Source organism: Hemitrygon akajei, chromosome 4, assembly GCF_048418815.1.
Source record: "Hemitrygon akajei chromosome 4, sHemAka1.3, whole genome shotgun sequence".
In the NCBI taxonomy this organism is placed as follows: Eukaryota; Metazoa; Chordata; class Chondrichthyes; order Myliobatiformes; family Dasyatidae; genus Hemitrygon; species Hemitrygon akajei.
The window spans coordinates 173,303,382-173,326,810 of record NC_133127.1 but is presented as its reverse complement, the minus strand read 5'-3'; the positions used below and the strand labels follow the sequence as shown (position 1 = coordinate 173,326,810).

General features: G+C 44.1%; 1 protein-coding gene across 1 annotated transcript in view; it reads right to left on the bottom strand.

The window, feature by feature from the left end:
- LOC140726957 (NACHT and WD repeat domain-containing protein 2-like) overlaps nt 1-16,186 on the bottom strand; it is a 60,970-nt gene extending 44,784 nt beyond the window's left edge. The window contains exons 1-3 of the mRNA XM_073044004.1: nt 15,964-16,186; nt 14,952-15,040; nt 1,265-1,381 (exon numbers count right to left, since the gene is read on the bottom strand). Of these exons, the coding sequence (XP_072900105.1) occupies nt 1,265-1,381; nt 14,952-15,040; nt 15,964-16,045 (288 nt within the window). The 5' untranslated portion in view covers nt 16,046-16,186. The remainder of the gene's footprint in view (nt 1-1,264; nt 1,382-14,951; nt 15,041-15,963) is intronic.
- Between the last annotated feature and the right edge of the window lie 7,243 nt (nt 16,187-23,429).

The window sequence follows — 23,429 nt, the reverse complement described above, 5'->3', positions numbered from 1 at the left end:
ATTCTTGGTCATTAAGCTCTCAGTTATAATCTTCTTTCAGCCATGGTTCAGTGATGCCTGCAACATCATACCTGCTAATCTGCAACCTGCTACCTGCTAACTTACCTTACTCCGTACCTGCCCACATTCAGTCCTGTATTCACCCTTTTCAATTTTGTCCACCTTTTACATTGCAACTCATCCTGTTGACTGTAATTTTGTCCTATTAACAGCTTCCCCTCACTACACATTGCCTCTGTAAGCCAGCCACCTCATCTTTAGCACTATTATCCGCCTTTCCTACAATACTTCTGGCATTGGAATATAAGCAGCTCAAAACTCTAGATGCACCATGCTCAACCTTTTGATTCCTAACTTTGTCTGAGGTCTTACCAACATCGGCTTCCACAACCTCTTCACTCTACTTTCCTCCAATCACCTTAAAATGATGCCACTTCATTCAGCCATTTTCACCCTGGGTTTCTGGCTCTCCACTAGATCTATGCCTCTTATCGTCTTGTATACCTCTATCAAGTTATTTCTCATCCTCCTTCACTCCAAAGAGAAAAGTCCTAGTTCGCTCAACCTATCTTACCTATCTTCATAAGACTTGCTCTCTAATCAGTACTGTGCATAAGTCTTGGGCACACGAGCGCGCGCATGCACGCACATTTAGCTAGACTGCCTAAGACTCTTGTTAATTTTATATATTGCATTGTACTACTGCTGCAAAAAAAAACCCAAAAAAATTTCATGACTTATGTGTGAGATGATAAATCTGATTAGGATCTGGGTCTCTATTGTAGGAAGGGGGCAGGGAGAAAGAGGGGGGCAGCAGGAAGCACCAGAGAGACATTCTGTAATGATCAATAAACCGACTGTGTCGAATCAAATGACCTTACCTGGTGTCTCAGGGCTGTGTGAGTCTGCATGCACATCACCCTCATCCACCACCCTGGCACTCCTTCTCTGCCACCTATCCCTCACCCCCCTCACCACCCTCGCCATTCTCAACATCCAGAATTTCAAACTCACTCTCCACTCAACGTTGACAAATACAGTACTGTGCAAAAGTCTTAGGTGCCCTAGCTATACACAGACACACACACACGTGCGTAAGATTTTTGCATGGTACTGTACTACTCCACACAAGTACTTTACAGTCAATGAGTAGGTTGAGATGGTGGTGAACATAACGGCAAATTTAACCATCCACTTCCATGGTTAGGCTGTAGGGTTATTAACAGCTTCACCAGTGCTAGACATCCACATTTTAATTACTCACCACAAAGCACGGCCCAGCAGAAAACTTCAAACAGTCGTCCAAGAGCTTCATCCGGAGTTTCCGGACATCACAATCGTGGACATCATTGGGATCTACGCCCATATACGCATCAATCACCTGCAAGGTGGACAGTTAGTGAACAGTCTAAGTTATAACCTTAGTTTAGGTTAAAAGGCATTGTGAGCTGAAGGGCCTGTGCTACGCTGTAATGTTCTGTTATATGCCCATGACATGTCTTTCCCAGGACTGGTTTCACCTCCACCGTGGGTTGGTCCAAGCTATAAGCCAGGGACATGAGATTTGAGGATCTGGGAGCTTGAAAAAGATAGAAGCACAAGTGGTGCTAGTCTCCCCAGGCCTCCTTCCTAAGATCAGAGAAATCTGCTACCAGTATTGAACTTCCAAAGGAGCAGGGATTCCCAACCTTTTCTGTGCCATGGACCAATAACATTAAGCAAGGGGCCTGTGGACCCCTGAATTGGAGGCTGCCAACTTACTTCAGTGTTAACTCATCTCCAGGGAGCATGCTAGCTGCAGTCACTGTAACATTAAAATGAATACATTTCTAACATTTTGATATCTGACTCATTTCCAACCCCTTCTGGGGGTTATTATTAGAAGTACCTTTCTTTCCAAAAAAAAAAACTGAATTGCTATCTCTCTTTTCCAGTTTGGATGAAAGGTCTCTGACTGGAAACATCAACCATTTCTCTTAACACAAATGCTGCCTGACCTGCCAAGTGTTTCCAGTCTTGTCTGTTTTTATTTCAGAGTTCTAGTGTCTGCAGTATTTTTGATTTTTCCTTCTGAGGGAACAATGTTTCTGCCTATAGTGTTAAGAGGATGATACAATTGGAGGTTGGGATGAAACACCCTTCAGCAGATATACAGACAGCACTGTGGTTTATTGAAGGTGTGAATGGCTCATCGGGTGAGATTATTAGCTTTATGAAATGATTAACTTTATTTGTCACATAAACATACAGTGAAATGCATCCGTTTTTTTATGTCAACAACCAGTACCGTACGTCTTTAGAATGTGGGGGAAAGCCGACGTACAGGGAATGATGAGATGAGACAGCTTGGATTTCAAATCTTTAAAACTGAGAAGCCAAAATCTAATTTTTCCACAAGATCCGTGGTTTTTGGAAAATGGATAGGGATATATCTGTTCTATCAGAGCATGACAAGTTCTTGATGGAGGATATTTCCAGGTATAAAGCTGTAGTTATAGGAAGTTACGTTGGGGATAACTGGTAATCGGTTTATTATTGCCACATCCACAACACACAAAGCTGGAGGAGCTCAGCAGGCCTGGCAGCATCTATGGAAAAGAGTATAGTCGACGTTTCAGGCCGAGTCCCTTTATCAGGACTGGAAGAAAAAGAGATGAGTCAGTGTTAGCAGGTGGGGGAAAGGGAGGAAGAAACACAAAGTGATAGGTGAAACCGGGAGGGTAGGGAGGAGTGAAGTAAAGAGCTGGGATGTCGATTGGTGAAAGAGATAAAGGGCTGGAGAAGGGTGAGTCTGACAGAAAAGGGTAGAAGGCTATGGAAGAATGAAAAGGGGGAGAACCACCAGAGGGAAATGATGGGCAGGTAAGGAGATAAGATGAGAGAGGGAAGAGGGATTGGGGAATGGTGAAGGCGGGGGACATTACCAGTAGTTTGAGAAATCGATGTTCATGCCATCAGGTTGGATGCTACCCAGACGGAATATAAGGTGCTGCTCCTCTAACCCGAGTGTGGCCTCATCTCAACAGTAGACTGACATTTTGGAATGGGAATGGGAAGTGGAATTAAAATAGGTAGCTGCTGGGAGATCCTGCCTTTTCTGGCTGATGGAACATAGGTGCTCGGCGAAGCAGTCTCCCAATCTACGTCGGGTCTCACCGACATACCGGAGGCCACACAGGGTGCATTGGATACAGTAGATGACCCTAACAAACTCACAGGTGAAGTGCTGCCTCACCTGGAAGGACTGTTTGGGACTCTGAATGGTGGTGAGGGAGGAGGTGTAGGGGCAGGTGTAGCACTTGTTCCACTTGCAAGGATAAGTGCCAGGAGGGAGATCAGTGGGGAGGGAGGAGAGGACAAGGAAGTTGCGTAGGGAGCGATCCCTGTGGAAAGCAGAAAGTGGGGGAGGGAGAGGCATCCCATATTACCACATGGACTGAGAAACAGTGAAAAGCTTTGTTTTTATGCCATCCGGACAGATCATTCCATACAGTAGTAGACTGAAATGGTACAAAAGGAACAGCAATAAAAGAATGTAGAACATACTGTCACAACAGAAACACTGGAGATTCTGCAGATGCTGGAAATTTTGAGCATTAGGTGTTACAGCGAGCATGTAGCGTCTTGAGAATATCATGTTACAGTTACAGAGAAAGTGTGGTCCAGGTAGACAAACAAGTTTCTTTATCAGGATTTCTTTATCATATCTGAGGTAGTTCAAGAAACCTATTACTGCAGGATAGAAGCTGTCCTTAAGCTGGGTGGTACATCTTCTCAAGCTTTTGTACCTTCTGCCCAATGGGGATGGGGGGGGGGTGGGAAGAGGGATTGACTAGGGTAGATATGTCTTGGACTCCCACATATCGCTGCTTTTGTCTGACTCCCCCCACCACCTCTCCTCAAAGACAGCATCATTAGGGGTGAGTCAATACGGAATGAACGTATCTGGGCGAGGCAAAGCTGGAGATCGCTGGAAGATTGTCACCAGGTTGATAAGGAAAGAACTTATGAGCAGTTGGAAATCTGGTTGTCTCTACGTTGCCCGCATCAGCTGGCTTTCATCCTCTCAAACTTGAGATCTGAGTGACATTCTTCCTGTAAATTAGCATTGTCAATTCAGCACTTCTCTGACGACCGTCACCTTGTCGTGGTGGAGAGGCTTGTGAGTTCCTGAGATCCTGGGAGCGATGTCGCTTGGGGCTTGGCTCCTGGTAGGATCACTCATGGCAGTAAAGTCAAGGAGGAGGTCCCAAACAAAGAGCAATCCAACCGTGACCTCAACAGTGGGCTGGCAGAAGATGATGAAACATGGAGGTGGAGGAAGGCTGCAGCAAGTGAAGGGTCCCCATTCTACGTCTTGCATGCCATTCTACTGCACCCTGACCCCCATACATCAAGGACCTGTGGTTGCCTGTGCATCAGCCTCCCCACATTAAACACTCAATTTGAGTGTTTACACTACTACTATAATTCACTGCGACCTGACTGTCGAATAAACCTGCATTGAATTCACAGTCTCGTATCACCTTGCTCGATATTTAGTTGCTTTCTTTTCCTTTGGGAATTTCAAATTTCTCCTTTTATTTACACCTCCTTTTGCATACCAGCGTTATCCTCTTTCAGCTGACACCACTTCTTCTGGTCTACCCTTTCTCTGCATGAAGACCCAGACTACTAAGTCCGTTTCGCTCTCCACAGATGCTGCCTGCCTTGTTTTAAATTCAGATTTCCAGCATCTGCATTATTTTACTGCCATAAACCAGCAATTGAATCACCATCATTTCTACTATAGACAATGGCCCCACCGGACTCCAAGAAATGTATATTATCCCCTTTCCACTGTACAAAGCGGAATTGTGAGCTTCAATCCCATTTATTTCCGTTCTCGCAGATTCTGAATGAGAAAGAAGAGACTCTTGGATTTGATAATCCATCTGTAATTAGCCATTCTGCATTTTACAGGTTACTTAAAATCCCTCGTTATGCATGTCCCAAGCAATTTACTCCCCTCAACCAACACTGTTTACAAATATTATTTCAAGTTTCAACGTTCAAAGTAAATACAGTGAATTCCGGTTAATGGAGGCAGCCACTTGTTTGGGACAACTCTTAAAGAACAAAAAGTGATCGAGAAAATAGCCACAATTCCCTTTGTTTATTTGGGACACTATGCTGCTTAACTGGGGCAGGAGACTGTTGCCGAACAGTTTCTAACTAGAGTCAAATGGGTAAACTTTGTAGCTGTTAGACACTGCACTGTGCTTAAAGTGAACAGCTTTTAAATAGCATCAGTTGGTTTGAGGTTCTATTTAAAAAGCAGTGATTTTTGTTACTGATAGTTGCTGAGAAATTTAAAACTGTTATGCTCACTGCGGTTTCAAGCATTCAGTACACTGATTTTGTTCATTCACAGTCAATCAAAAGTTAGGACAATAAATAGGTAGAAAGCAGAAAAGCAGGACTGCCTGGGTAGCAATCTCTGGATTTCAGCCTGTGCCATGCGCCATTGAGGGCAAGAATGGGATGATTTGACAGATGAATAAATGGACGAGGAACCATTACAGGGGGCAGAGTTTCAAATTTCCGGATCATTGGGATCTCTTCTGGGGAAGGTATGACCTGTACAATAGGGATGGGGTATATAGCCTTGTGGGCAGATTTGCTACGACTTCTGGGGAGGGTTTACATGCATTTGGCAGGGTATGGGAACTGAGTGAGAGGGCTGAGAATGAGGCATTTGGTATACAAGCAGAGGCAGTGTGTAGTGAGACTGTCAGGAAGGACGGGCAGATGATTGGGCAAAATTGCTGTCAGTGGGATGAGTTGCAGTGTAACATTGAGACAAAATCAAAAAGGGTAATGAATACAGGACTGAAGGTGTTATATCTGAATGTATGTAGTATACGGAACAAGAAAAATGATCTTGTGGCGATCATCATTAGAGATTGGCAGGTGTGATATTGTGGGCATCACTGAGTTATGGCTGAAAGAAGAGTATACTTAGGAGCTTAGCATCCGAGGATACACATTAAATCAAAAGAACAGGCCAGTGGGCAGAGGGGGTGTGATGGTTCTGGTGGTAAAAAATAAAATCAAATTGTTAGAAAGAGGTCACACAGGATCAGAAGATGTAGAATTCTTGTGGGTAGCTTTAATAAACTGCAGTGTAAAAAGACCCTGATGGGAGTTACAGTGCCTATAAAAAGTATTCACCCCCCCTTGGAAGTTTTCATGTTTTATTGTTTTACAACACTAAATCACAATGGATTTAATTTGACTTTTTTGACACTGATCAACAGAAAAAGACTTTTTTAGTCAAAGTGAAAACATCTCTACAAAGTGATCTAAATTAATTACAAATATAAAACACAAATGATTACACAAGTATTCATCCCCTTTAATAAGACACACAAAATCATCACTGGTGCAGCTGATTGGTTTTAGAAGTCATATAATTAGATAAATGAAGATCCGTTTTTGGAGACCAGTGTATGGTTAAGGTATTTCAATTGATTGTGGTGAAAATGCACCCGTATCCGGAAGGCCCAACTGCTGGTGAGTCAGTATCCTGGCAAAAATTACACCATGAAGATAAAAGAACACTCCAACAAAAAGTTTATTGAAAAGCACAAGTCAGAAGATGGATAGAAGAAAACTTCCAAGTCACTGAATATCCCCTGGAGTACAGTTAAGTCAATCATCAAGAAATGGAAAGAATATGGCACAATTTAAATCTACCTTGAGCGGGCTGTCCTCAAAAATTGAGTGATTGTGCAGAAGGGGACTAGTGAGGGAGGCCAGCAAGAGACCTGTGACAACTCTGGAGGAGTTACAAGCTTGGGTGCCTCATCAGTTGCAGTTTTACGGGAGAGTGTGAAAAAGAAAACCACTGTTTACAAAAACTCACATGAAATCTCAGCTATAGTTTGTCAGGAGGCATGTGGGAGACTCTGAAGTCAGCTGGAAGGTTCTATGGTCTGATGAAACCGAAATTGAGCTTTTTTGACCATCAGACTAAACATTATGTTTGGCGTAAGCCAAACACCACACGTCATCAAAAACAACCCAACCCTACTAAGAACCTTGGTGGTGGCTGCATCGTGCTGTGGGGATGCTTCACTACAGCAGGCCCTGGAAGGCTTGTGAACGTAGGGGGTAAAATGAATGCAGCAAAATACAAGGAAATCCTGGAGGAAAACCCGATGCAGTCTGCAAGAGAACTGCAATTTGGGAAAGGATTTGTCTTCCAGCAAGACAATGATCCCAAGCATAAAGCCAAAGCTACACAGGAATGGCTTAACAACAATAATGTCCTGGAGTGGCCAAGTCAGAGTCCAGACCTAAATCCAATTGGACTTGAAAAGGGCTGTTCACTCACTATTCCCATGCAATCTGACAGAGACTAAGCAGGTTTTAAAAAAGAAGAATGGGGAAAAATTTCAGTGTTTAGATGTGCAAAGCTGATAAGAGACCTATCCACACTATCAAGGCTATAATTGCTGCCAAACATGCATCTACTAAATACTGATTTTTAAGGCTGAATACTTACACAATTATTTTGTGTTTTATATTTGCAATTAATTTAGATCACTTTGTAGAGATCTGTTTTCATTTTGACACAAAAGTCTTTTTGTGTTGATCAGTGTAAAAAAAAAGCCAAATTAAATCCAACGGCAACACGAATGAATCTGCAGATGCTGGAAATAAATAAAAACACAAAGTGCTGGCAGAACTCAGCAGGCCAGACAGCATCAATGGGAGGAGGTAGTGACGACGTTCCGGGATGAAGGGTTTCGGCCCGAAACGTCGTCACTACCTCCTCCCATAGATGCTGTCTGGCCTGCTGAGTTCTGCCAGCATTTTGTGTTTTTATCCAAATTAAATCCACTGTGACTCAATGTTGTAAAACAATAAAATATGAAAACTTCCAAAGGGGGCGAATACTTTTTATAGGCATGGTATATACACACCTCTGAACAGAAGGTAGGATGTGGGCTACAAATTATGTAGATAGAAAATGCATGTCAAATGGCAATGTTGTGATAGTTATGGAGGATTGCAATATGCAGGTAGATTGGAAAAATCAGGTTGGTGCTGATTCTGACTCCCAAGAATGAGAATTTGTAGAATTCCTACAAGATGGCATTTTAGAGCAGCCCGTCCTTGAGCCCTCTAGGGGATCAGCTATTCTGGATTGGGTGTTGTGCAATGAACCTGATTTGATTAGGGAGCTTACAGTAAAGGAACCTTAGGAGGCAGTGATTAAAATATCAAAGAATTCACCCTGCACATTGTAAGGAAAAGTTAAACCCAGATGCATCAATATTACAATGGCGTAAAGGGAATTACAGAAGCATGAGAAAGCAGCTGGCCAAAGTTGACTGGATGGGGTCACTAGCAAGGATGACAGTACCAATGGCTGGAGTTTCTGGGAGCAATTTGGAAGGCATAGGTTAGATTATTCCCAAAGAAGCATTCTAAAGGCAGGATGACACAACTGTGGCTGACGAGGGACCTTATGTGACTGACAAGGGCATATGTACAAAATTAAGGGAGTGGAGTTTAGGGGAGACATCAGGGGTAAGTTTTTTACACAGAGGGTTGTGAGTGCCTGGAATGACTTGCCAGGGATGGTGGTGGAGGCTAAAACATTAGGGGTATTTAAGAACCTCTTGGGCAGGCACATGGATGAAAGAAAAATGGAGGGTTATGGGGTAGTGTGGGTTTAGTACTTTTTTTTAAGGATTATATGGGTCAGCACAACATGGAGGGCTGAAGGGCCTGTACTGTGCTGTAATGTTCTATTGTTCTATGGTTTATTCATTTATATAAAGAGTAAAAGAGAGGTGAGAGTAGATATTGGACCACTGGAGAATTATACTGTAGAGGTAGCAATGCAGGACAAGGAAATGGTGGACAAATTGAGTAAGTATTTTGTATAAGCCTTCACTTTGGAAGATGCTAGCAGTATGCCAGAAGTTTGAGAGTGTCAGGGGGCAGAAGTGAGTTCAGTTGCTATTACTAGGGAGAAGGTACTTGGGAAGCTGAAAGGTCTGTAGGTGGATAGGTGACCTAAACCAGATGGACTACACCCCAGGGTTCTGAGAAAGGTAGCTGAAGTTATTGTGGAGGCATTGGTAATGACCTTTCAAGAAAATTCCAAACGTCATTCTGTAAGGTAATGTAATTGGGGGAAACATACATAATTCACAAGCAACACTGAGCTTTAAGAAGCTGATCTGACATGATGATGTTATTACATAAAGAGTTTTAGTGCGCTTTTGCATCTTGGTTTTGGAGGACAGTAAAACGTGTTACGGGCCTAATTCACCATAAAAAGCCTTTTGTTTGTTTTATTGGTGAAAATCTCCACTGGTGACCCTGATGCTCTAGGAAGATTCCAGAGTTACTGAACATGTCGCCCAGCATAGCTGCTTTGAAAGTGCCAGAGCTTTGGAAGCAAAGGGCTTGGCTTGTACAAGCTAAGGATCAGTTTGCTCTGCAAAAAATCTACTACGTGGTAGCATCACTCAGCAATTTCACGGCTGCGAGAGTGGTGAGTTTGCTTCAACACCTGCCTGAACACAATAAACACTGGTTGCTGAATACTCACCTTTTACAGACTTCTGGACTACTGGAGTCTGAGGCATCAAACAGCTGCCCTTCTTGCCTGACCTCGGTGAGAGTAAGCCTTCAGAGCTAATGGACCACATGCTGTCTCTCCTGGGAAATCACCATCCTCGTTTTAATTTTAAAGAACTCTTCATGCAGCAAATGCCTAATCAAGGTCACATAGCCCTCGCAAAATGCCGCCGTGAAAGACTATAGGGAGCTTGCTAAAATAGCTCGTAGTCGACACTCAGCCAGGCAGTGGTGCATAATTCCTCCTCTTTTCCCAGCTTCAATAAGGCGTCAGCAAGGCCCCCAACAGAAGGATGTACGCGGCTGCAAAACAGACGACACCAGGCCTGTGTTTTTACCGTGCTGGCTTTGGTACGAAGGTGAGGAAGTGCTGACTGCCTTGCAACTTCAACAGTGCCAGCACATCGGGACATCAGGTCTGTGAACACTGTTGGTTCCAGCTGCCCGGGTCATCTACTGTTCATTACAGACACCCAGTCAGGGCGACCCTCCCTGTGTGACACAGGTGTTTGAGTGAGTGTGCTGCCAATATTGCCTGCTGATGAGAAGGCAAAGAGTGATGAAACCTCACTGGAGGCTGCCAACGGCAACAGGATGAAGACTTAAGTTACATGATGGGTGACGCTCTGCTTTACTGGGCGATTTTACACATGGGACTTCGTCCTGGCTAAAGTGGCTAGACCTCTGCTCGGTGAAGATTTCCTGCATGCCCAAGGGCTTTTCGTTGATTTGAAGAACTGCTGGCTTGTGGACATCAAGGACTTGGGTTGTTACCACTGCATGAGAGTTTACTTGACTGCTGGTCGAATCTGCAAACCTCACCGAGCCCACATTCTCCACTACAGACACAAAACACGTGGTCAAGCACCTCATTTCCACAACCGGCCCACCCCGTCCATGCCTGCATACATAGACTGGACCCAGAAAAGCTGGCGACCGCACAGGCTGAGTTTGCCAACATAGAAAGTCGCGGCATTGTACGCAGGTCGAACAGCCGTGGGCTTTGCCGCTCTGTATGTCCCCTATGTCTGACAGTGGATGCCGCCAATGTGGTGATAACTGATGCCTTAACAAGATCACCACCCCCGATTGTTATCCAGTCCCACACATCCAGGACTTTTCAGCACGTTTAGCTGGAAAGTTAATTTTTTTCCAAAGTTGATCTAGTTAGGGGTTACCATCGGATGCCAGTGAGCTCAGGGAAGCAGCTGTGATATCCCCTTTTGACCTTTTTGAGTTTCTGCGAATACCATTTGGACTGAAAAATGCAGCACACACTTTCCGACGGCTGATGGGACTCTGTATTAAAAGACTCAGATATTCCTTTTGTTTACCTGGATAACTTATCTGTCACTGGTGTGTTCAAATCAAAATACATAAGTCATCTCCGCACACTTCTCAAGCGCTTAGGCCAACACGGGGTTGATTATTAACCCTGCTAAATGCCACTTTGGGTTGTTAACCATTGACTTTCTCACCAGAAGGTGTGAAACCCTCCCATCAAAGTAGCCGCTATTATGGATTTTCCACCGCCTCGCACTACTAAAAAACTACAGGAGTTTTTAGTCATGGTGAATTTCTATCACTGAGTCTTTCCGTGAGCTGCTGAATTTATGCTTCCCGGGTATCGTGTGCTCAAAGGCATTACCCCCAATCACGTGCTTGATTGGTCAGCAAACAAGACCAGAGCACTTTCTGATACCAGACGAGCTCTTTCCAACACGACCCTACTGGTGCACCCATAGCCATTACTACTGATGCCTCAGACTCTGCTGTGGGTGCTGTGCACAAACGCTTGATCAGAGGTGTATGGCAGCCTCTCGCCTTCTTCAGCCAGCAGCTCCGTCCCCCTGAAGGGGTTTGACTGTGAGCTGCTCAGTCTCTATCTGGCTGTCAGCCATTTTCGTTTTTTTCTAGACGGTCTCCATATCACAGCATTGTTTGACCACTAACCCCTTGTACACACGATGGCCAAAATATCAAACCTTTGGTCTGAATGGCAACAATGTCACCTGGCCTACATATCAGAGTTCACAACTGATGTACAACATATCAAGGGGAATGGCTGATTGCCTCTCATGGCCAGCTATTGAAGCCGTACACATAGGGGTTTACTATGCCGGCATGGCAACTGGTCAAGCTACTGACCCAGAGGTCCAGGCTTACTGATCAGCAGTCACAGGCCTGTGGTTGGCTGACATTAAGTTCAGGGAAGCTGGGATTTTTCTCCTGTCTCAATTGGTCACCCTCGTTCAATCGTGCCCGCAAACTGCAGGCAGACTGTTTATGACTCCATACATGGCCTCTTGCATCCGGGCTGGAAGGCCTCACAGAAACTGATTGCACTGGTTTATTTGGCACGGCCTCAGAAAGCACACGTGTGATTGGTCTACAGCTTGTGTGGAGTGCCAGTGGGCAAAAATGAACTGTCATCTTCAGGCGCCATTGGCACCTTTTGAGGTCCCTGAGTGACGATTTGACCTTGTCAATGTGGACCTGGTTGCTCTCTATCCCCCCTCCCATGGTGGACCGTACCACCAGATGGCCAGAGGTCATCTCTCTAGTTTCGATGATGGCTGCAGATGTGGCTCAGGCATTCAGCACCATCTAGGTAGCTTGGTTTGGCACTCCATCTGATATTTCCTCTGGCTGCGGTCCCCAGTTAATTTCAAACCTTTGGACTATGATGGCCCAGAACCTTGGTGTTAGGCTACATCACACCACAGTGTATCACCCACAGCCTAATGGCCTACACGAGCAGTTTCATCACTCCTTAAAGGCTGCTCTGAGGGCTTCCCTCACCGATGAGGGTTGGCATGATCATCTCCCATGGGTCCTGCTGGGGCTCAGAACTGCTCCTAAAGAGGACCTGCAGTTGTCTGTGGCAGAGTTGGTGTATGGGCAGCCATTACAAGTGTCACATGATTTCATTCCTGATGCCACGACCTCCTGGTCACCTGTCAACAGCGTTCCATCCTCCTCAGTAAACTGAATTCCTTTTCACCTATTCCTACCTCCCAACGTGGCGTACAGCATTCTTGGGTTTCTGTTGACCCACATTCCACCTTGTTTGTTTCCATCCACCACGATGCTTACCAGCATCCCCCTAGGCTCCTTTACGATGGCCTGTTCCGCGTTTTGGAACGGGGAGAAAAGACTTTTCTCATAGATGAGGCATAAACCTGAACATATTTTGGGAGATCGCTTTAAACCATCCCAGCAAGATTTGGAGTATTCTGCTGTCATGCCCCTGATGTCACAACATGACCAGGAGTGTGTCAACCCCCACTGGATGAGCCAGAGGCACCCATGGAACACAGGACCTAAGCTGGGCAGCTTGTCCGACCTCCAGACAGGCTCACAAAGCTGGAACAACACACACAAAATGCTGGTAGAACGCAGCAGGCCAGGCAGCATCTATAGGGAGAAGCACCGTCGACGTTTTGGGCCGAGACCCTTCGTCAGGACTAACTGAAAGGAAAGATACTAAGATCTTTTATACTAAAATCTGCACATGGACAAACATGCACATACAAAATGCTGCACATGAGGGTGCTTAGCCCATGGTATTACAGGAAGGATTCTAGCATGGATAGAGCATTGGCTGATTGGCAGGAGGCAAAGAGTGGGAGTAGAGGGAGCCTTTTCTGATTGGTTGTACTGTGGAGAGCGTTCTGACAGGCTGCATCACTGTCTGGTATGGGGGGAGGGGTGGCTACTGCACAGGATCGAAAGAAGCTGCAGACGGTTGTAAATTTAGTTGGCTCCATTTTGGGCACTAGGTTACAAAGTACCCAGGACATCTTCAAGGATCAGCATCTCAGATAGGCAGCATCCATTATTACTGACCTCCAGCACCCAGGGCATGCCCTTTTCTCACTGTTACCATCAGGTAGGAGATACAGAAGCCTGAAGGCACACACTCAGCGATTCAGGAACAGCTTCTTCCCCTCTGCCATCCGATTCCTAAATGGCCATTGAACCCTTGAACCCTCATTTTTTTAAATATATATTATTTCAGTTTTTTGCATGATTTTTAATCTATTCAATATACATATACTGCAATTTATTTATTTAGTCTATATTATGTATTGCATTGAACTGCTGCTGCTAAGTTAACAAATTTCATGACATGCCAGTAATAATAAATCTGATTCTGATTCTAAAAGGCTTTTCATATGAGGAACGTTTGATGGTTCTGGGCCTGTACTTGCTGGAATTTGGAAGAAAAAGGAGGAATCTCACTGAAACCTATAAACTGTTGAAAGGCCTAGAGAGGATGTTTACTATAGTGGGGGAGTCAAGTGCCAAAGGCCACAATGACAGAATAGAGGGACATCCATTTAGAATGGAGTGAGGAGGAATTTCTTTAGCCAGAGGGTGGTGAATCTGTGGAATTAATTGCCACAGGCGATGGTGGAGGCCAAGTCAATGGGTGTATTTAAGGCGGAAGTTGATAGATTCTTGATAAATCAGGGCGTGAAAGGTTACGGAGAGAAGGTAGGAGAGTGGGGTTGAGAGGGAAATGATGAAATGTCAGAGCAGTCTCGATGGGCTCGATGATTCCGCTCTTTTGTCGGAAAGAAAATGGCAGGCTACACTCAGCTCTGACCTGCGGCTCCAACAAACTGCTTGTATGCGACAGCAGGACACACCCTAGTATACCACTTTGACAGGCAAGCTAAACCAGGCGAGAGTAGCAGCTGGGCCTTATACCCCGGTTAGACAGGGACATGCCCGTCCTAGCATGCGCATTCAGCTCCGTTGGACTGGTCGGATGAGATCCAACGTACTGGAGGGCAGCTCTGCGACGCTCCGTGGAGAGCGGAGGGCATGACGAGGCACAGATGAAGTCATGGTCAACCACTGCAACCAAGGAAGACCCCAGTTTTTTTTGTGTGTGTGTCGAAGACCCCAGTTTTAATGACCTTCATACCACTGGACCCAGACCTCGAGAGAGTGGAACAGCCCCAGTGCAGTGATATTTCAACTTCAAAAACTCTGCTGCGCAGGTCTCCTGTCATTGTCAACATGATGGACAACCACCAAATCAACTATTAGTTAGCAATACACAGTTTTATAGTATTGTAGTAATACTGGTAGTGTTCTAATTTGTTTTGTATTTCATTTAAATACACAGTTTGCTATTCAGTTAAATGGTATATTGTCTTCTTACGCCATTGTAACTACTTCCATGAAACTTCAGCTAACTGGGTCAAACTGGGTCAATGTGCCCAATTAACCGGAATCCACTGTACTTAAAAATAGTGCTTGGACATCCTGAAATCTTTACATCTTAGGATAGTTACCTGGAACTCTAGTCCATGCTTGTATCTGCAGTATTCTCGCAGTTTTGGATAAACCTTTTCCCTCAGTGCCTTCCTCTCCACTTTGGTTTCTGAAAACATGACAGATTTATCATTTACAAGTACACATGGCTGAGTTTGCTCCATCTATGAAGGAGCATCATCTGAAAGGCAACAAATAATAAAACAAGCAGCTGGTAATAACGAAAACTTAATGGTTTACATTGGATTAAGATAGAATAAAAGCGTTCAGCGCCCTTTCGTCAGCAAGTAAGGAGTTCGAGGATCGGCGGGTCTTGTGGTCGATGCCGAGGGTCAAGGCCCGACGGTTGAATGTTGAGGCCCGTTGGCCGGAGTCCCGGGTCTGGGAATCTCGAGTCTACTGGGATAGTCGAAGACCTGATGTTTGCGTGTCCGAGTCCGCGGGAGGTTGGAAGAATGCGGACTGTCTTTGGGCTTAGAGGACTGTGTGTGGGCGGAGTGGGAGCGAGGAACGGGGTTTGCTTTGCGGTTGTTGATCTGTTGCTGGTTGTGTTTTGTGTTGTTCTGCCAAGCCTCGTGGGGATGCTCTGCTGGCGCCGGAGTGAGTGGCGACACTTGCGGGCTGCCCCCGCACACCCTCGCGTGTGTTGGTTGTTCACGCAAACGTTCCGATGTACACTTGAATCTTGAGAGGTCGCTGTGAGTTGCAGAGACCACTTCCCACAAACATTACCAAAGTGATGACATTTAAAAAGCAACTCAACACCCCCAAAGTATTTGGGAAGTTGGGAAAGGCGTTGTATAAATACAAATCCTCTCCCCTTTGACAATCGGCTGAAGCCATCTATCGGCCATGTCCTCAATGGCGCAATCGGAATAAAATGGACATTCCGTTTGAAGACAGCTTCGAAGGCGAGTTAACAGCGAAACTTCGTGCCTTTTGGAACGAGATACAAAAACGCCAAAACAATACCCGTACATCGCGACCGACGCTTGATTGGGCATTTTAAGGAAATCTGGACATTGTTATTACCTTCAGGGTTACAGCAGAGAAATATCTGCACACATCGCGAAGCACGAACAGCGTTTTCTTTGTGATCACGGCGATAATCCATTTGTCACGGTGGTTAACATGTATGGTAATAATTCAGCGCCAGTTCCCCGCACAAGCTGTTGGAAGGAATCTTTCGGCGACGCCGCTCCAGCACGGTGGCAAAACTTTTCCCCCTCCCCTGATAAAAGCAGATAGCGGTTCCCCTGGGATTCTGTATTATCCCGATGACTCTGCCCCTTGTGGCGACAAAGGTTGCTGCAGGCAGTCCACCGGCTGCGTTGAATTCACTGCAACAGCAACAACTGGGAAGTAAATGAATTATCCCAGGCTATGTTGCCTATAGGTATATACTAGTAATTACGCATTTATGAGTCACTTGTTAAATGAGGTTATGTATTGTGCCCACAAACACGGGCAATTTTCGGAATCAAAATCAGGTTTAATATCACCGTTACATGTGACGAGATTTGTTAACTTAGTGGCATCTGTACAATACATACACAATACAGAAAAAAAATAAAGTATATATGTATATTAAGTAGTTAAAGTGAAAAACCAGAAGTGTTGGCAGTCTTGAAGCACATACAGGTGGATGCACCTCTGGAGCCTAGTCAGGGGAAAACAAGGGAAGAAATTCCAGGGGCCTTTTATTGCGCCTTATTAGGATTATTGCACCTTTCTTAGCCATGGGTTGGGCACCAGAAGACTTGAGCGTGGCAAATCTTGCACCTTTACTTAAGGAGGGCTGCAGGACAAGTGAGAGAACTACATATCAGTGGTGGGGGAATTCCGAAGGAAAGGGCCTACCAGCATTTGAAAAGGCAAGGACTGAGTAGGAACAGTCACCATTGCTTTGTGAATGGGAAATTCTGTCTCATGAATGAGTTTGTTCTGAACAAATAACCACAAGGATTGACTGTGGGCAATAGGCATAGTCTACAAAGCAAGTTCCTGCACGCCACTGGTCAGAAGGTTAGCTCCCATGGTGAGCTAGCAAATTAGATTAAAAAATAGGCTGATAGTAGGAGTCAGAGGTGTAGTAGAATTATAGTCATACCACATGGAAACTCATCTGTGCTAACTGTGTTGCCCAACAAGCTGGTCCCATCTGCCTGTGTTAGCCCCATAACCTTCTAAAGCTCTCCTATCCATATACTTATCTAGATGGCTTTTAAATGTTGCTAATGTGCCTGCCTCACTTTTTATGGTTGCTTTTTCTAAATATGCATCAGTCTTTGTGTGACAAAACTACCTTTTATGGCCCTTCTAAATCTCTCATTTCTGATCTTAAACTTTTGTTTTTAGCATTGCCTTCACAGGGAAAAGACTACGTACTTCCATCCTGTCTAAACACTTCCTGATCGTTTATACTTCTGTCAGGTCACTCCTCAATCTCCAACATTCCAGGGAATAAAGACCTAATCTAAGCAAACTCTCATTGTAACTCGGGTCTCCAAAAGTCCAGAGAACATCTTTTCTAGTGTACTCTTTCTAGTGTAAGAATACCTTTGCTGTAATAGGGTATCCAAAACTGCTCACAGTAGTCCAAGTGCTGCGTCACTAGCACCTAATTATTTCATAGACTCCCAGCTCCTATGCTCATGTGCCCTGTCTGATGAAGGCAACATGCCAGATACCTGTGTGCTGCTTTCAGCAAACTGTACATTTGAACTCCCAGGCCCTCGGTCCTCAGGGATCTTACCATTCACAAGAAACATTTGAGCCATGCAAGTGCCAGGCAGTGACCACCTCCAACAAGAGAGGCTCTAACCATCGTCCCTTGACATTCAGTGGCATCTACAAGGCTCAGGTCAGGGGGGTAATGGAATACTCGCCACTCGCCTGGATGAGTGCAGCTCCATCAACACTCAAGAAGCTTGACACCATTCAGTACATGGGAGCTCACTTGAATGGTACCACTTCTGAAAGCATCCAGTCCCTCCACCATCGAGCAGTGTGTACTATCTACAAGAAGCACTGCAATAACACACCAAAGTTCCTAAGGCAGCACCTTCCAGACCCACGACCACTACCATCTAGAAGGACAAGAACAGCAGATACCTGGGAACACCGCCACTTGAAAGTCGCCCTCCGAATCATTCGACATCCTGACTTCGAAACATACCGCCGTTCCTTCATTGTTGCTGGGTCAAAATCATGGTCCCTAACAGCACTGTGGGTGTACCTACACCTCAGGGACTGCAGCCATTCAAGAAAGCAGCTCATCACCACCTTCTCAAGGGCAACTAGTAATGGACAATAAATGCTGGCTTTGCTGACAACGCCCACATCCTGTAAATGAATAAATAAAAAATATATATATATACACACAAGTCCTATCGTAGTTTGATCTCTCAGAATGCAGCACTTCACATTTGTCTCGATTGAAAGCCATTTATTAATCATCAGTCCACATACCTACCTGATCTAGAACATGGAACATTGAAATCTACAGCACGTTACAGGCCCTTTGGCCCACAATGTTGTGCCAACTATGTAACCTACTCTAGAGACTGCCTAGAATTTTCCTAGCCCATAGCCCTCTATTTTTCTAAGCTCCGTGTACCTATCTATCTAAGAGGCTCTTAAAAGACCCTATTGTATCCACTTCCACCACCACTGCCAGCAGTGCATTCCACACACCCTCCACTGTGTGTGTGAAAAATTTAACCCTGACATCCCCTCGGTACCTGTTTCCAAGCACCTTAAAACTATGCCCCCTCATGTTAGCCATTGCAGCCCTGGGAAAAAGCCTCTGGCTATCCACACGATCAATGCCCCTCATCATCTTATACACCTCTATCGGGTCACCTCTCATCCTCTGTCACTCCAAGGAGAAAAGGCCTAGTTCACTCAACCTATTCTCATAAGGTACACCCTCCAATCCAGGCAATATCCTTGTAAATCTCCTCTGCACTCTCTCTATAGTATCCACATCCTTCTTGTAGTGAGGTGACCAGAACTGAACAGAACTCCAAGTGGGGTAATGCCTGGTTAATGAGAGAGGCCAGAGGAGAATGACCAGACCAGCCCCAGCCAACAGCAATCCAAACAACCAAGCGCTACAACAGTGGTGTGCAGAAGGAAGTCCCAAAATGCACAACACGTCCAACCCTGAAGTGGACGGGCCACAACTCCTGAAATGTTGGGAGCAGATATGCCGAGGACACTGTAACTTGCTCACCGTCTGTTGTGATGGAAAATAACTGGTTCTTTGAGTCTCAACAGTAGAGGCCTGGACACACACAGTTTTAATAATAAGGAATTTATTTACAAGGGGAAGTCAGGTCAACACAAGCAACTACAATATTCTAACAAAAAAAGTTTAAGGTTAACACGTGTGGGGAAGGTCGGGTCGACTGTACAATACACAGACAGAGGTGTACAGTTACACATACAAAGAACAAGGGAAAAGCACTACGACAGCTATCCCCCTTGACCTTGGATAGCTGCGGCTCCCTTACCAGGACAAACGATAGACCTTCCCAAGCATAAATCAATGCACTTACCTCCAATGTGGTGGTCTGTAAGAGAGAGCGAGCCAGGCACATGTCTCACCTTTTAAAGCATGGGGCTGGGCGAGATAATCCAACTAAGGTGACCAATAATTTAGGTGTGCATTGATTAGTTGGGAGGGTCCAAATGTTGATTGGCGTGTGGTGTGTCCTCCGACCAGCCAGGTGGCAGTGCATCTGTCACGTGGCCGGTATCTCTGGATACACCGTCTCAGTCCAGGATGGGTAATACAAACTATTATCATTAATGCAACATGCTGCTAAGCTTCTTTCCTTGCACAGCAAAGGCAAAAGAGCTAAATATTACAGATTAGCTTTATTTCTTACAAACATTGAAATTGTTTGAATTGCGGCACTTGAGTCGAATCTAATCAGCGATTGTCACCATGCCTACGGCACCTCCGTAGCATGCCCACAACTCACCAACCCTAATCCGTGTCTTCGGAATGTGGGAGGAAACCGGAGCACCCAGAGGACACCCAACACAGTCCCTGGAAAGAATGCACAAACTCCCCACAGTGACAGGAATTGAACCCTAATCTTAGAGCTGGTGCCGTAAAGCACTGCGCTAGCTGCCATGCTACCATGCCGTACAGTGATACAGTCATTGGTTACTTATCTCAGGAAGCAGGGTGTGCAATGCACACGCTTTTGCTTACACCAATGGTCCGGAGGATCATTTAATTTTTCATAACCTTCTACAGCATCAGCACCAACTTTAATTTCATCTGCAAACTTACCTCCTACATACATATCCAGATCATTTATATTAATTACAAACAACAAAGCCCTGATTCTTGTGGCACACCAGTAGACACAGGCCTTCAGTCTGAGAAACAGATGTCCATCAACCCATCTGCTTCTTACTTCTGAGCTAATTGTGAATCCAATCTACTAACTCTCCCTGGATCCCATGTGATTTAACCTTCCAGACTAACCTACCATATGAGACCTTGTCAAAAGCCTTGCTGAAGTCCATATAGACAACATCCACTCATTTACCTTCACCTGGTTTCTTGGTTACTTCATCAGAAAACTCAGATATGTAAGCCATGACTTCCCACATTCTAACTTGTGTTATCCTGAATCCTCCCAATCTGGTAGGTCCTGTCCTTCAGAATCACCTCAGGCTCACCAGTCTGTAGTTTGCTGGTTTGTTTTTGCTATCCTTTTTAAACAATGGTGCTACGTTAGCCATTCTCCAGTCCTCTGAAACCTCACCTGGTCAGAGATGAAGCAAAAATCTCTGCAATCCGAGAAACCAAAAGTGTTATATTAACTGATGGCCTCTGACCAGTGGTGCGCCACAGAGATTGGTGCTAGGTCTCCTCGTTTATCATACCTATTAACAATTTAGTGAGAATATAAGTGGTGTGGTTTGCAAGCCTGCAGATGACATGAAAATTGGTTGTACAGTGGGCAGTGAAGAAGGGCACTTTTCTAAGCTATACAGGTTTATGACCATGCTAGAAAACAGAAAATACGGCTAACACTCAGCAAGTCAGGTATTACATGTGGATGGAACAACTGAGCTATTTTACGTGTTATGACTAAAACTGAGCCACATGGAAGTTGCAAATGGGAAATATAAAAGTCTTTATTTTCACAGCAAACCTCTAGAAAAGAGTTAGTCCAGGGGAATCCAATGTATGTTACGCTCCTGACACAATGTTTTGTACCTCTTTGTACAAAGATAACAATAACACATTAACTCATTTGTTTATAATCACCCATTACAATTTTGATAAATTTACTGAATTACATATTTATAGTGGTAGCACATCCCAGTTAGCAGAACCAATCTGAATATTCAATACTGGTGTTCCAAAAGCCAGGCACTAAGTCCTGAAAAAGGATTTCCGCCTAAAACTTTGACGATTTATTCATTTCCATTGATGCAGTTTGACCTGCAGAGTTCCTCCAGCATTTTGTGTGTGTCACCTAAAATATACCTCTTTTGTTACAGTGTTGGGGGATGGCTCCATGAATATACATCTAACCAGAAGGTTAAGTGACAAAACAGATTTCTCCTGAACAGTGTATGGCAGGGATACAGCTTCAACAATAGGCTAATAGGAGGAACATTCATCTATTGTTTTTCCCTAAGTAGTTTCAACAGGACAGAATCAGAATGATTGGTTTCACTAGTCATAAATTATCAGTTGGAAGTTAAATTGTGTACAGGTTTTATTTCCTGAAGATTGGTTCTCATTTTAGTTAATCCATTAATTTCATAACTCCAGAATGATCCCTACCAGTATACAGATATTGTCTGACCCATTGAGTGTTTTGTTTTTATTTTATTGTTTTTTTAAAACATTTTTTAACCATTATTGTTTCCAGTATGGTTCAAAGCAAGGAACGAGATGGAGTTTATAGATCTCTGCCAAGCTAACAATGCTCATGCTGTGTTTTATGAGGTTCTGTGAAATGCTGTTGCTCTTCTCGCGTGAATAAACTTGGCGACATAGCACCACCACTCATGATATTCTTGGACAAGGGCAAAGTGCATCTTGGACCATTGCCTCCAAGAAAACAAGCTGCTGTGATTTTCCATGATAGACATATTTTACTGTTCCAACTTTGCCTCCAAGGCTACTGATTGTCAGGGAAAATAGCGCTGGAATATAGAATAACCAAGCTACACTTAAAACTGGGAAAGTACTTCAGCACTTATAGCTTCCTCCTTCTGAGCTCACCTCAAAGTTCAATTTTGTTATCAAAGTATATTATATACTTGCAGACACTCACAAAACGATGAAACACAATAGAATACATTAAAAAAAATTTGAAACTTCTCAACTGACAGCATCATTTATCAGTACTTAAGCAACACAATAATCTTCAATTTATTCCAGCAGGTGAAAGGTCACTTCTGAAACAAAAAGTTCTTGATGCATGATGCATAAGATTATCAATTTTCTCTGCAAATGGAGGGGCATGCCTGTGTAACCTTAATGTTATTGGCAAATATGTCCCTCTGCATTTATAAATCTGCACTTTTTTTCAGAATATTTGTAGGAGCAAAGGTGCATTGACTTTGCAGCAGCATTAGAGTAGCTAAGTGGCACTGACATAAAATATAAGCCTTGATTTTGTTGAAAGCCAGAAATCAAAAAAGTGTGATAAATGATCTATCTGTGCATTTTTTTTAACGTTCTCAATATTTCAAGGCTTTTATCCCCCACTGCTTCTCTAACAATGACTTTTAACAGCCAGCACATTCTACATCTTATTCTGCTTTCAGCTGCTTACCAAGGCCTCAAACCTATTTAGCCAGAGAATGGTGGATCTGTGGAATTCATTGCTACAGGTGGCTGTGGAGACAAGTCATTGGGTATATTTAAGGCAGAGGTTGATACTTGATTAGTCAGGGCATGAAGGGATATGGTGTGGGGGGAGAGTAAGAGATTGGGGCTGAGAGAGAGAAATAGATCAGCTATGATGAAATGGTGGAGTACACTCAATGGACCAAATGGCTTAATTCTGCTCCTAAATTTTATAATCAATCTTGACAGTAAAGACCTTTCAACCATCAGGCTCCTGGACCAGTGTGGATTAACTTCATTTGCCACAACATAGAAATGATTTCACAAAGCATGGACATTTTCAAGGACTCCACAACTTATGCTCTCGGCATTATTTATTTATCTATTTATTTTTTATTTGCACAGTGTCTTCTTTTGCACATTGGTTGTTTGTCAGTCTTTGTATGTAACTTTTTAAAGACTGATTCTATTATATTTCATTCTACTGTGAATGTATGCAAGAAAATGAATCTCAGAGTAGTATATAGTAACAAACACGTTCTTTGATATTAAATTTACTTTGAACTTTACAGGTGTAGCATTAGAGCAATTTGTGACTCTACAGATGTAATCACTTAAGTTGAAATGTAAGGTTCAGACACAATGCCAACTACAACTGAAA